The sequence below is a fragment of the Ambystoma mexicanum genome, chromosome 8 (assembly GCF_040938575.1).
Source record: "Ambystoma mexicanum isolate Mex_15411 chromosome 8, UKY_AmexF1_1, whole genome shotgun sequence".
Lineage (NCBI taxonomy): Eukaryota > Metazoa > Chordata > Amphibia > Caudata > Ambystomatidae > Ambystoma > Ambystoma mexicanum.
In genome coordinates this window covers 250,728,293-250,743,048 of record NC_090929.1, presented here as the reverse complement: position 1 = coordinate 250,743,048, position 14,756 = coordinate 250,728,293, and the positions used below count along the sequence as shown (strand labels likewise).

The window sequence follows — 14,756 nt, the reverse complement described above, 5'->3', positions numbered from 1 at the left end:
CTTTCAATGCTCTGAAATGAGAGAGTGTAGAGTGTGTCTCTCATCCTGACATCAACGTGTTTTCAAAGCTGTCCCACAAGGGGGAGGCCAGTCCAATCTGTTGTAAATTGGCCGTACTTCACAGATATTCGTACTACCGCATTGCACGTCTTCTCTCCATACCCCCTTTTCAGAAGATAAGGGGATCATTAACCAATCCAAAGGCTGCTCAAACAGCCGGGCTCTCTGCAAGAGCTCACCTTCTGCTTGCCAGAAACCCAGTCAGGTCTGCAAAGGAACACCTCAAGCAAGGGAATGGCACGAGGATGGTGTGAGCATTTTTTATGGTTGAGTAAAGAAACAACAAACATGCCCAACAGTTGTCATACATCTGCTAGAATTCTTTAGTCCCCCCTCCCCAGAAGGTATCCACCCCTCTCACTTTTTTCATAATTTTAATTACATTTTACAAATGTTCATGTACAGGACAAGAAATTGTTGTGGATTGTCTTGGGTGCTGGTGTTAACACAGCTTAGTAGTCATCTGGTCAGACTGTTTCAGGATTTCGGTATTGTATAGGTCAAGGGCATGGTTGACCCGAATTATTTCACTGTTCGTCAGCTTCAGCCGGTGCTTGAGCATACAGGAGAACAAGTCCAACTGGGGCTTGCCCGGAGCAACAGGTGGTGCCAATCTGTTGATTCGGTCCCGAATATCCAGTAGCAGCAGCATGACCGAGGAGGAGGAATAGAACTGGCCACCCTGTGTGTACGACTGGTTGACCTGCTGCACGGCACTGCGTAGCAGGTCAGCATTAAAACGGAGGCTGTACCCATACACCTGTACATCAGAGATCTTGATGTAGAACTGGCGCTTTGCAGGATCGGACAGGTCCACGGGGCCCTGGCCAGTGGTCTCGTTGCGCAGCATGGTAGGTAGGCGGGTCCGGCTGCGTAGGTAGATATGAACCGTCTCAAAGAAGGTTTTCCAACGATTTCCCAGGAGCAGAGTCCAATTGTAACATTGGCTGTTCTGTAGGCGCATCTTCTCCCAGCGTGGATAACCGTGCTCTCCAAAGGGCATGTTCCACCCTTCTGAATGACTGCCACTGAAGGGGTTAACATAGACAAAGAACATGGGATCGAGGCTGCTGTTTCTGACCTGGCAAATGCGCATGGAGATGCCGATAACCATGTGAATGTAGTCCATACGGTTCTTGTTGCTCTTCAGGGTGAGAGACATGCGCTTTCGCAAGCGCGGATCAAAGAAGGTGTCAAGGCGGATCTCGTTGCTGATGAAGGTGGTGTGGATGTTGAGCCGCGAGTCCATCTTCTGCAGAAGGTACTTGAGCTCCAAGTCCTGGAAGTCCAGGTCAGTCTCAAAGCTGATGAACTGCTCGCTGCGTTCAGAGTCCACATTCTGTGGCTCGCAGCGGCCCCGGTACAACTTGTAGCCCTTGTTGCAGGAACCGCACAGGGAGATGTTGGCCAGGCTGCACATGGCACAGCTGTTGTTGCCACCGATGATGCAGGGAATGGGGCGTTGGCACAGGCTTGTGCTGCTGTGGCAGACACAACTCCTCTGGCTCTCCAGGAAGGTGCCCCAGAATCCATTCTCATTGCAGTAGAGGAGAGACTGGACCCGAGTGAGCCACTGCTGGATGGACCTGCACAATACAAAAAACAAGAAGACACCTTAGACCACAATGACAATATGCTAGAAGGTAAATAAACAGAGTGAATAAAGCAAACTAACTAAAATGGGTAACAGATTACAGACAGCTGTAAGGGAATGTTAGTTAACAAACAGTAAAAGATTACTTAGAAAAAGAGATCAGTGCTTTAAATAACAAAACAAGCAGGAATGAAGGATTTTCAGATCGAGCAAAGGAGGCAGACTTTGCGTAAGATATATTTCTGTATGAATGGCAAAGCATCATAAACAAAGAATACACGAACATACAAGTGATAGTAATGCCAGAATGCTGATTGTCCTCCTAATTTAAATATAAAGCTTAACAATGGATCCTGATCATCAAAAACAGAGAGGAGAGAGTGGCAACACACCATTGATACAGTTGCATTATATGTGAAGTTCACCGTTGACTGCACAACATAGTATCATCGGAAGCGAGGACCTAGACACATGTGTGAGAGTCAAATGCACATCAACACAGCGCAATCGTATCCAATCTATCATTATCGGTGCTCAAGGAAAATGCTCTGATTGAGAATGAGAGTCCGGTCATGGTGGACTTAGGAAATCATCTGACACTGAAAGCCAGAGGCAGATAACAAAGCAAGTCAATCAACCAGCAATTGAGGAGTAAACGTATGATGAGTAAGGTTTCAATGTCACTGCTAGCAATACTCACAACCTTGAAGAGCATCAGGACGCCACCTGATTGGATTGAAGCAGCACACTACTATAGTGAAATAAAGCAGGACATAGTTTCCCGAAGTATGGGGAGAATAAGTCAGCCATGTTGGGAAGACAGCACAGGTTTTTATGGTCGGCAAGAGACAGCATTCGAAGATAGATTAAGCAATACAAGCATCAAGATAAAATGAATACCCAAGCACAGTGCTGCAGAGTCTTGGGGCCCAATTCATGGAACTATTTGCGTTGAAAATAGGGTACTTGCGCGCTCAAAAGCAAACAAATTCGCCTTCATGGATTTATGGATTTGAATGCGCTGTACTTTACCTGGACTTGCATGGGCTTCGCGCTGTCTCAGCACGCCTGTGTGAGCCGTCGGGGGCCTTGCGCGAGCTGCAGACAGATGGAGGGTATGGCTTGTGCAGAGGGCTGGGAAGGAGTCAGAATACCAAAAATAATGAAGAACTTCTGAAAAAGTGGGCGTTATGTGGGATAGAGTGCAGGCAGTCCCTCACACTCCCACAATTGCGCGGCACAAAACAAATTCATGGATTAGATTGTGCAAACTCTCGGCTGGGAAATGGCCACGCAAGTCCTTCATATGATCTGCCACCTGAAGGCAGGCGTAAGTACGCTTGCGCGTAGGATTTGCAGCGCAATGGTAGAGTTTCATGTCGGATTTCATGGGTTGTGTATTCAATCGGGGTTCAGATGTAACTAAGGGTTATGCGTAAACAGTGTAGGAATGGTGCAGGGGTTTGCACACAGATTTCCGAGTTTAGACTGAGTTATGATTTTTCATGCACAGGTTGTTGGGGTGCCGGGAACAGTTTCGGAGGACCCTGCAATGCTTTGCATGTCGGGGGCGTTCCGGGCGTGACTTGCGTGTATGGTTACTTTGCGTGAACAATTCCATGAATACGTGGGGCGCACATTTTTGTTTCTGCGCACAGGCTCACACTGTGTTCTAGTCATCACGCGTCCTTTGTGCGATTTCTGTGCACATTTCCGTGAATCGTGCCCCCTGTATTTGCAGTGTAATTTGTGGAGAGTAGGCATTCCTTCAGAGCATTACCACATAGAGCAGGGATGCCAGCTTCAATTTAAAAGTGTCTAAACCGAACTAAATGCTTGCAACAAACAAAGCAAAGTCAGCACTTCGGAAACACAACGCCACATTAAGGCACCTATCTCTGCTAATTTGCCTGCAGCTGGTGAAAATGTTTTCAGCATGGTATTATTACGTTCCTACATGTTTTGGGAACAGATGGCTTTGGGTTTTCAGCGAGATTTCCCAAACCCTGTTCCGGTTTCAGCGTGCATTTGCATCCTCCCCTTTCTATAAAAAACTGTATTGTGCTCACTAGCTTATTGCTGGCAGAAGATCCCCTAGGGGTTGCACCTCTCCCATCAGCACTGCTTGAGAGCTCTTGAGCTACTGTAAGTCAGCATAAGGGTCAATGCAGCCAGAGAGACAGCAAACAAACAAACACACTACGTGCAGGACACCGACTGGCAGGGAAACGCGAAACTCTTGATCAGATTGAGAAATCACACAAGAGAGCTCAATGAATAATTTAACAGGCAATGAAATTGGGCTGGAGGTGCTTTAGGGAGAACATCATGAATATTTTAATAAATGTGATGAAATGGGAACGAATCAGAAGTGAAGAGTGAAAAGGCAAGTTTAGAGGCGGAGAGCTGGGAGAGAGAGAGGGAGAGAGAGAGAGAGAGAGAGAAGAGATGTGAGATTCTGCATGTGTTTCTTTATTTTTATTTCTTAAGGAGGACATGTTTCTCGAACAGACATATACAGAGTGTGACAGGCAGGCGGAGCAGTGTTTCAGCCAAGTCATTACAGAAGGAATAGCAAGCATTTAATAGAATTCAATAGAAGTTATACAGCCTGGTGGTGAGGGTGGAAGAAGTAGTGCCTAGACTCGGGACAAACCCAGATTATTACTGACATGTTGGCGGAGTGGTGAAAGGGGATTTATGACAGTATGTGCAGTGGTGGTTGGTGGGAGGATATAGAGGTTTATGTCGAGTGAGGTGGTGGGTGTTCCTTCATGCTATTGCAGGTAAAATTACAGTAAGTGATAGTTGGGTTATTTTGGATGTTAGGAGGAACATGTTTTCCCGTGGATATGGCAAGAGTAAAAAGGTTGTATGCACCGTGAAGTACATCAAGTACTGTTTACTGGCGTGGCAGGCTGCCCTTCCCTGTGCTGCTCCCTGGACATCGGCTGCATTACCCCTGTTTTGCCGTGCCTCTCTTGTGGAGCAAGTGAACGTCCGCCTGGAGGTTCGTCTGTCAAGGCAACACTGTATTGCCTGTCCTATCGACACTAAAGAAGGTCCGGCTTCCTGAGCGAATCCGTCCCCCTGTTGTCCACGCCCCCTACTCACCAGCTATATCTCCCAGAGGCCAGCGCACCCGCGCGCGCACCGTGAAGTACATCAAGTACTGTTTACTGGCGCAGCGGGCTGCCCTTCTCTGCGCTGCTCCCCGGACATCGGCTGCATTACCCCTGTTTTGCTGTGCCTCTCTTGTGGAGCAAGTGAATGTCCACCTGGAGGACGTCTATCAAGGCAACACTGTATTGCCTGTCCTATCGACACTAAAGAAGGTGACTTTTGTTGTGTTAGTTTTGCTTGCTAGGCAAGTTGTGTTTGTGGTGCACGTTGTGCACAATCCTTGTAGAAAAGCAGTGGACCTGGTTGTGTTCCTATCCCTTATGTAACATTCTACTCTCTGGTTTGCTTTAAGGTCCGGCTTCCTGAGCGAATCCGTCCCTCTGTTGTCCACGCCCCCTACTCACCAGCTATATCTCCTAGAGGCCAGCGCACCGGCGCGCGCACCGTGAAGTACATCAAGTACTGTTTACTGGCGCAGCTGGCTGCCCTTCTCTGCGCTGCTCCCTAGACATCGGCTGCATTACCCCTGTTTCGCCGTGCCTCTCTTGTGGAGCAAGTGAATGTCTGCCTGGAGGACGTCTATCAAGGCAACACTGTATTGCCTGTCCTATCGACACTAAAGAAGGTGACTTTTGTTGTGTTAGTTTTGCTTGCTAAGCACGTTGTGTTTGTGGTGCACGTTGTGCACAATCCTTGTAGAAAAGCAGTGGACCTGGTTGTGTTGCTATCGCTTATGTAACATTCTACTCTCTGGTTTGCTTTAAGGTCTGGCTTCCTGAGCGAATCCGTCCCCCTGTTGTCCACGCCCCCTACTTCTCCTAGAAGCCAGCGCACCCGCGCGCGCACCGTGAAGTACATCAAGTACAGTTTACTGTTCACGGTGCGCTGCGCGGGTCGCTGGTGATAAAGAATTCCATTTGCCTGGCAAACATCCGTGAATTCACAGTATTGTACACCTGTAATTGGGCTACGGATGTTTTCTATTTCCTTGATTCGGTAAAGTTGGGGTAAGCAATTAAATCAGGAGTGCAATAGCATTTTTGCTTGATCTCTTACCTGAAGTGGGAGGGATCATTGTACGCCATTTTGATTTAATTCACCTAAATTTCAAGTACGATTTGACTACAGCTTAGTTGATTTGTTTGCAAACAGACTTTTCTATGAAGTCTACACTCAGGAATGGTAAAAAGAGGAAAGATTGTTCGTCCAAGACACAACCCACAATGGAATCCCCAAAAAATGCTCACAAAAATAAAAAATAGCCCTACTCTCTCTTTAAATGGTAAACCTTGCTTTTTATCTATGTCGTCCCAGTCAGAGGAAATTATACCTGCTAATGAGAAGAGTAACATCCCAGACATACAGGCTGCCAATCTATCTCCAAAAGAAAGCTCCTCTTTAAAAAAAGGCAACAATGACATCACAAGAGATCCATTTGAGGTAGTTGATAACTTACATAGTGACCAAAAATTCGTTGCAGAGATACATGAAAATAAATTCTTGCCTGTGGCAGACATTTCCATGTTAGCGCCTGTCATAATAGCTGATCTTGAAAAGAGAGTACGTTTATCTCTGTGTCCTTCAACACTTGCAGCCAACAGCGGGATGTATCGCGAACACGTACACTTTCATAGGTCTAATATAAAGGAGCCACTGAGACTTTCACATGGTCAAGACCTAAAGGGGTATCAATTTGCACAGAAATTGCATTTTCCTTCCACCAGCTCTCCGACTGCAAAATCTTCATCAGAAACAAAATCCAAGAAGTTAACCCCAGCACAAAGTAATCCAAATGCATCCATCCCAATATTCAATTTGTTTGATCTTCCTGATGTGCCGCTTTCTCAGGACAATCATGAACAAGAACTCATTGATCACAACATCAATGATTTGCCGGTCTTTATGAGAATTCTAAGCTTATTAGATCGAGGTCACGAATACATGCACTTGTTATTACAAGAGATCAAAAAGGACTTAACCACAAACACATCACAAATGGCGAAACTAGAAGGCTACTTGTTAGCTCAGGAGGCCTGTCACAAACATCATCCTGATCGTCATGAAAGAGCTGCTTTAATTGTAAAAAAGAGCTCTTAATGAGCACCCAGCAGGTGGTAAAAAAAACTTGTGGGATCACAAACATCGGCCGATCAGCTACTGCTAAAGGGAGAGCCTGTGACTTTCGCTCAAGTAATTCAATGTAAAGAAGACACGTTGAAAGTAAACAAGAATTTACCTTTGAGCGAGACAATCGACTACCTGGAGGTTGCTAAAGCTCAGCATGAAAGACTTCTACAGGTTGAACAAGTTCTAGTGCAGATGAATTCCAAAGAACAAATCCTTGAGATGCTCGCAATGGCAGAAGTTGCTGATTCCATCTCGAATACGAATGTGGAGACGCCAGACATTCCATAAATACTCATCAATATCATTGAAAAAGATAACTGCTGTGAAATGCAAAAAGAAGAAATAGTATCAAGAGAGAATGTCTACTTTACTTCAAGAAGGGCGAAAAAGAACTATCCGAATGCCTTAAAAAGAAGGCACGAAAACAAAGTGGGCTCTTCCCGAGTCAAGACATTAGTAAATGAGCCATCCCCTACAATTACAAACTCCAAAAAATCCCAAGTAAGCTCTAGTAAAGGCTCTCAAAAGGCTACATCGTCTGACCAAATCCTCAATTTGAGTGAGCTGAATGAAGAAAGCAAAAGAGCTTTACAAATCAGCTCAGTGGTCACTCAGGAATCAAGTTCCAAACAAATGGCAAATCTAAAAATAGACTCCATATCGACATTTCATGAGTCTTTAACTCATGACAAAAATGTAAAAGCTTTACTACAGGTAGAGTCAGCTCTATTTATACCCTTGCTGATACAATCAAATTTAACTTCATTCTTTTCAGATATTACATCAAAAAAATCTGATGGCTTCATTAGCAATGAAAAAAAAAGAAAAAGAGGGAAGTGTTGGGGAAAAAGCCTTCTCTCCAAGTCATTGAAGAAAAAAGTGTGGTTCCACAGACACAGCTTGAAACGATTGCAATTATCTCCCATCTTCCGGTACCATGCTCAAATTGCGCATGTGCTCTGACAGAGATACAAAATAAGCAAAAACAGGTACCCGAACTGAGTTCAAAGGTGTCTGTCCCGCTTCATCCATTGTTGTTGCTTCATATAACACCTTCGGAGGAGGTTACAGGGCTTCAGGTGAATTCACAGCCTATACAAATTTCTCAAGAGGACAGTGAACCAAGAACCTTAACATCTAAGTCCCCTGTGAGCTTGGTGAGACAGAAAAAGGAATAAAATAACGATGAAAAGGAAACAGAGTCATACTCTGTGGATTCCAAACAGATTCCCTCCCATAACTTTCACTCAATTCCGAATGACATGAAAAATATCATTCAATGGACGAGTGACGTTAACATCAATGGAGCTGTACAGATTAATCGCTCTTTCTTAATGAATGCTCTCTTTAAAATTCCTTCACTCCGAAGCCTAGTGACAATTGACATTGAATGGATTTGTCTCCCAAATGAAAATAGCAACCAGATGTTGTCTAAGATGTGTTCTCCCATAATTGCGAAACTGATATGGGAACATCAAAGTTATCTACAGATTCTTGGCCTTAATATGCTTGTCTTTTTGAATATCAAAGATGCAATGGACTTCTTAGAGTTTCAACCACCTCCCATCACTGCTGCTAGTATCAAAGGTGAAAATTCAATCGGCCACCAGGATCTGAAAAATATGATGGAACAATTATCAGCGCTCACGAATGCCCTGAACGGGCTCCAATGGCTTGAACTGCCAATTAAAACAGCTGCTCACAGAATCACCCCACTTGCACCACCATAAATTCATGACCTTAATGTGGTTTTGTGGAATTGTTGTGGCTTCTCTAATCTAATGAAGTGGAGGAGGCAATTAACTCATGAAGCACTTCCACGCATTTTGTTAGTACAGGAAACCATTGCTAATATCGAATTAGATGGTTTTTGTTTTTGTATACATCCTGCCATCAGAGGTGCCGAGGGTAGACCAGCAGGTGGGTTGGCTATCCTGATTAATACCAAATTGAACTTCACAATTAATCATGTATATGCCTCTGATCTGTTCTTACTGGTGGATCTAACAATCGATTCCCTATATGATGGAAATTTATTTATAATTTTAGTATACTGGAACCCTGCTTGATATCCAATTGAAACAGCATGTGAATTATTAAATGACACCCTCACTGAGGCTTATGACAGTTCACCCTTCGCTGAAATCCTTATTGGAGGAGACTTTAATGCTTCATTTCGATCACTTAATAACAAAATTTCCCCTAATTCAACATATTTACAGTCTGCTTTACAAAAGGGAACTGTATGGAACAAGTTTCTTCAATGTTGGGATGTTCATTTAATACAACCTGAATGTAATCTTATGAAGTTCACATGGAAACGAGTGGGCCTGCAATCATGGATTGATCACATGGTTTCTTCCAGGTGGCTATCGGGTATGCTCTCAAAAGTGAGCACCATTGATACTCACCTGGGCGATCACTTAATGATTGCCATATCCATTATAGATTACTTAAAATCTTGTTATTTAAAACCTCATTTAGCCCGAATTCAGATTGATAGACCTAAGGTGTCGATTAATTGGTCCCCCTCTACCTGTAGAAAGTTCACGGCTCTTGTAAATAGAGATCTATGGAAGTGCATAGGAACTAATTGCCATGAAAATGAAGATATCTTACAGTGGAATTTACGGATGATTGCTTCTCACCTTCTAAATATGGCCCACATGTGTAGTGGTTTTAATACAATCAAAAAGGAGGAGGTGCAGTCTTCTCAAAAAGTGGCCGTACTCAAACAGAAAAAAATGCTCACCTTAGAGAAGCAAGGAAGTCCAGGTTGAGCGATTCTATTGCCGAGTATGTAACGATGAAAAAAAAATCTTATCTAACTATAAATGCGCTATAAGAGAAATGCGATCATTGAATAAGATAAAACTGAACGAAAAAATAGTTAACGTATTATGTAATCGCAAGAATAAAGATATATGGAAAATCATTAGATCAATAGACAAGGAACAACCACGTGAATTCGACTCGGGAATTTCGAGCTCAACCTGGATGGCAGTTTTCCTCTCTAAATGTGCACTTAGAGACAAATTTAGAATGTTTGTACATCCCCCCGATTGTCATTTAATTCCAAATCTTTGTTAATGGGGTCCGTCTGACATAATCCGTGCAATCTATAAATTGAAGGGATCTAAATGTGCAGGTCCAGATGGATTACCTCCCTGTCTGATCAAAGATGATCCGTTTTTCTGGTCAGCGATGTTTAATACCATTTTCCAAGAAATTTTGCGCTCAAAAAAGGTTCTGAACTCATGGCGTACATCAATTGTTATCCCACCACACAAAAAGGGGTCTATTTCCAATCCTGATAACTATAGACTGGTGGCAATAATTGATGTAGCAGCGAAAGTTTTTGGAACACTAATCCTTCAAGAGCTGGAGTCATTCACTCGTAACAACACCTGCTTGAGTACGGAACAAGTAGGGTTCAGAAAACGTATGGGCACTCCACTTAATGCTTGCACTCTGGCACATATCATTGCACATGCTAATTGTTTGGACAAAAGTCCCATTTTTGTCGCTTCACTCAATCTAAAGGCAACCTTTGACTGTGTTATAAGAGGCAAATTATGGCAAAAAATGCGCAATGCCAATTACCCTCAATATTTAATCACTTTAGTTGAAATGCTCCACTTTAATACAAATTTTATGGTGCGAATCAATCGAGCAAGATCACTCACTGAGGCAATACCTAACTGGACCGGGGTCAAACAAGGATGTAATCTTGCAGCTATCCAATTCAACCTTTATCTGGCTGATATTGAGAAGATATGGAACTCCGAAAAATCCTTTGCCGTTCGCATAGGATCTCTGAATTTATCTTGGTTAGCATATGCGGACGATATCCTGTTGTTCGACCGCACTCAGGCCGGACTTCAGAGCAAACTGGAAAGTTTTTCACAGTATTGTAACACTAACAATTTAACTGTTAACCCTCAGAAATCAAACATAATTGTTTTTTGTAACAAGAAAAAAGTTTGCCACTTCTCTTGGACAATTGATGCCTTACCAATAGCTGTATCAATAAATCTACCTTATCTAGGGTTAACTTTGACAAATAACATGTCTTCCAAAAGAATAAAAGAACTTCTCATGCTAGAAATGCTTCCATTTAAGGGCCAAATGAAAATCTTGCTTTATAAAATATGCAAGTTTTCACTAATCCCATTACTGGAATTCTATTAGAAAAAAGTCGAGGCAATCTTACTTTATGGAGTAGAATTATTTCTCTACGATCTCCGTCCCTTGTTAGATCGAATTCAAAGTTCTCTCTGGAAGTATGCATTGGGATTGCCTTCATCTATGCCAAATGCAATTCTTAGGCATGAATTAGGCCTTAATTTACTATCGGTTAGATATAATTGGCGTCTACTTCTAATTTCTCCAAAATGATGTTTCCTCCCAAAAATTCTTTGTATATGGGTCTACACGACATGCTTGTCAATAATACACTCATTTATTTGGTAAAGTACAAGGGGCGTATGTTGTCCTTGTTGGAAAAAATCAATATGTCTGTTGAAGACCTAGAATTTTTTCAAGCAAAGGTAAAAAAAAAAATGTTTGAATACGACTGGGCGGATTGTTGTTCACAAATACAAAGTTATTCTTCATTTGCAGAATATGCAAAATTCTGCCATAAGCAATCCCCCCGCTTGGCATATATTACATTGTGCCCTTGCTCACAGGTCCGCAGAACATATATGTTGTTCAGACTTGATTTGCTCCATACAAAGGTGAGAATGAAACATTGGGATAAAAACAAAACAGACAGGACCAATGAGATATGCAGATTCTGTAAACTAACTCAGGAATCGATTAAACATCTTTTGATTTTGTGTACACATTTTGAAAATGATCGCTGTTTAATAATGACGTCATTTATACAGGCAAACTCAATTTTAGCTAGAAACTGGATTTGGATAAATTGTATGTGGGGAACTACGAATACTTCCATAATCAAGACGGTAATGCTGGTAAATGTAATTGTAAATGAACCCGAGATAGTGAGAAATTAGGCTTAAACCATGTTTTATATGCTAAGAAGAAGGATCTCTTGTTGGTTTCGTTGAGCCGTAAAGCCTGTTGAAGATCTATGACAATAGTTGTTTATTCTGTTGCATGTTTTCATATGTTTTTATTTTGTATCTTCTTTTTAATCTATTTGTAAAGATCTTTGTACGAAAACAAAGCATTAAAAAAAATAAAAATAAAAGGACACACAACCATACTTATATCCTGATAGCTCAGACCACTACATTTTTGCACCACTGATTAAATGAAAACCAAGTGCCATACACACAGGTTTACGATAAACAAATTGAACATTATAGATTTGCAGTTTGGGGAAACATTGGTGAATTGTGTATACTGGCGCACATTGCAATTTGTGGTACATGTCTAGGCTGTTATGCACCACATGGTGTTTTATACATTTTAACCAGTGTTCATATCTGTCAGTCGATGTTCTCATAAATGGCAGTAAGGACAGGGTGCACAAGGTACAGAGCAGAGCGATTGGTCATTTTCTAGGTTTAGTAATAATATCTGGGCCCCTAACACAATACCACAGCCGAGAATTTCATGTGTATTTAAACCATATCATCAAAGAAGTTGCTGCTACTTGTCTCTGGTTCCATAATGTGTAAGGAGGGAGCGTTGGGTGTGTTCCTAAATGCCAGATGTCCCAGTCTAATTTTATGGAATGACATGTTTGCAAACAGCTGGCAGGCAAGGACAGGCTTTGATGGTTTAAAGAGTGTTTGATACAGCCACTGCTAAGTAGATGAGTACCTATGGGTATTTTCAGCCTCAAGTTAATACTGAACTGCATAAGGCTAAGATGCAGCTAAACGTTAGAAAGATGGTAAACTAACTGGGCCCTGTGTTCATGTGACAGGACCCAAAGTTATATGCTTCTTTTCCAAACATGTTACTGAGACACTGGAGTGCAGTTTTGCCAAACTAAATAACTGTTATGGACACCTATGTGCATTCTGCAACCTTAATTGAACAAGTACCATATCAAAAATAAAACTCCAGTGCCAGAAATAATTCAAAGGCACATATTAAGGAACGTTTTGAAAATGTTAACACGTGGAAAACAATGTATAATAATCAGCAACGATGAAGATGGGGCGACATTTATAGTATGTAATGCAAAATATTGAAGCAGCCCTAATGTATGCATAACAAAAAAAACATACATTATCTAAAAGCACCAGTTTCTGTTAATAGGAATTGAAGTAAAGCTGTGCATATCAAAAGGAAAACATTCCTTCTGCAAACCACAGTGGTCAAGCACTGTTCTCCCCCCCCCTTTACATTTGCCAGACTCATGGTAAATTCCATTCCTAGTTTAGCAGAGCCTGGGAGGCAACAGAGCTTGTGCATGAGCCAGAGGTTTATGGGAATGGAATGGTATGTACAGAGTAAACAAAATTGAAACTCATGTATCTGAATTTTCTAAAATACCCAAAATTGAATTCGGTTTTGTGGAAGGTCTTGGGCCTGAAACCAATTTGACATGCAACTGAAGGCAACCTGATCCCAAGGTGCAGAGTTGTGGTCCCTCTGCCCAAAGAGATAAGAAAACAATGTTCAGGTCATTAGCTCCAGAAGAATGTTAAAGAGGTTTTATTGAAGATTATGTCAACACAAGAGAGATTCCCAGTCCATACCACAGGTCTTGGAAACAGAAATAGTTTATCTGAGTGAAAGTGTGCATGTAATTTAGAATAAACTATAGGATTCTGTGGGAAATCATATTTTCCCCATAAACTGGGTATCCATGACAGATACACAGATGGTTCATATTTTTCTGTAAAAGCACATAAGGAAACATATCTATTGATAGGACTCACCTCACAATTCAACCATGGGAACCAAATTAATATGCCAAAATATGATTGCAGCTTTACTGAACAAATTACTGATTGGCGAAACAAGTATCAAGTAGCGTTTTTGAATCAAATACTTGTCTGCAAAATATCATGATCCTAACGTATTCCTGTCAGTGGAAATCACACAATCTGTCATTCGTACAGGCAACCACCTGCCGAAACCATTCATTGCGATTGGAATGATCAGACCAATTCACAAATATATGGGTTTTGACCCTTAATTACAAATTGGAGAAAAGTGCCATGTTAGAGATTTTTAACTTCATATTTGTGTTGTTCAGAAATGCAATTTCGGATGGGTTGAATAAGAACTTCCAGAAATGGGGCCTGGAAACTGGATGACCAATCATTGAGACGAGGCAGTCTTGTTAAGGGGAGAACAACAGATGTCTAATCAGATTAAAAGTCAATGAGCCAGTACATCCTACTTTAGATTTTTTTGTGGGGTTATTAGAGGATTTTTAAAAGTAGATTTACAGTGGGAAAAGGAGGACTAAGGACTCAAGAGAGAGCTACAAGGAGGAACTAAAATTTCAAGGAAGAAAGGAGGAACTAAAAAGGAGGAGAGAGGTGGCACTACAGTCTGGAGAGGCAGACAGAAGGGTTGATGCTGGAGAGACATCCATAACAGAGTCCGGGAGAGTGAGTCTTAACAGACCCTATGCTTCCCATGGGATGACTCAGGATGCCTTTCTGATACACCTGTGCAGAACCCAGAGATAATCAAAGTACAATATTTCCAACATAATAAACTATTGCTGTGGATCTAAGTAATATCTTCCCCATACATAGACATTAATGGGGTTGGCATCCAGAAGTAGATCCCAGGACTTTCCTGATTAATTAATAATGTATTAATTCTCACATAGCCAGAGGACATGGGGGTGATCTTGGGTAAGTTAAAATCTCTGATTTCTCTCCAAGCTCTGATAGTGATATAGTTGTTT

General features: G+C 42.0%; 1 protein-coding gene across 1 annotated transcript in view; it reads right to left on the bottom strand.

The window, feature by feature from the left end:
• Nucleotides 1-306: 306 nt before the first annotated feature.
• Nucleotides 307-14,756, bottom strand: part of BRINP1 (BMP/retinoic acid inducible neural specific 1) — a 619,275-nt gene continuing 604,825 nt past the window's right edge. Inside the window, exon 8 of the mRNA XM_069609661.1 lies at nucleotides 307-1,646. Within this exon, the coding sequence (XP_069465762.1) occupies nucleotides 503-1,646 (1,144 nt within the window). The 3' untranslated portion in view covers nucleotides 307-502. The remainder of the gene's footprint in view (nucleotides 1,647-14,756) is intronic.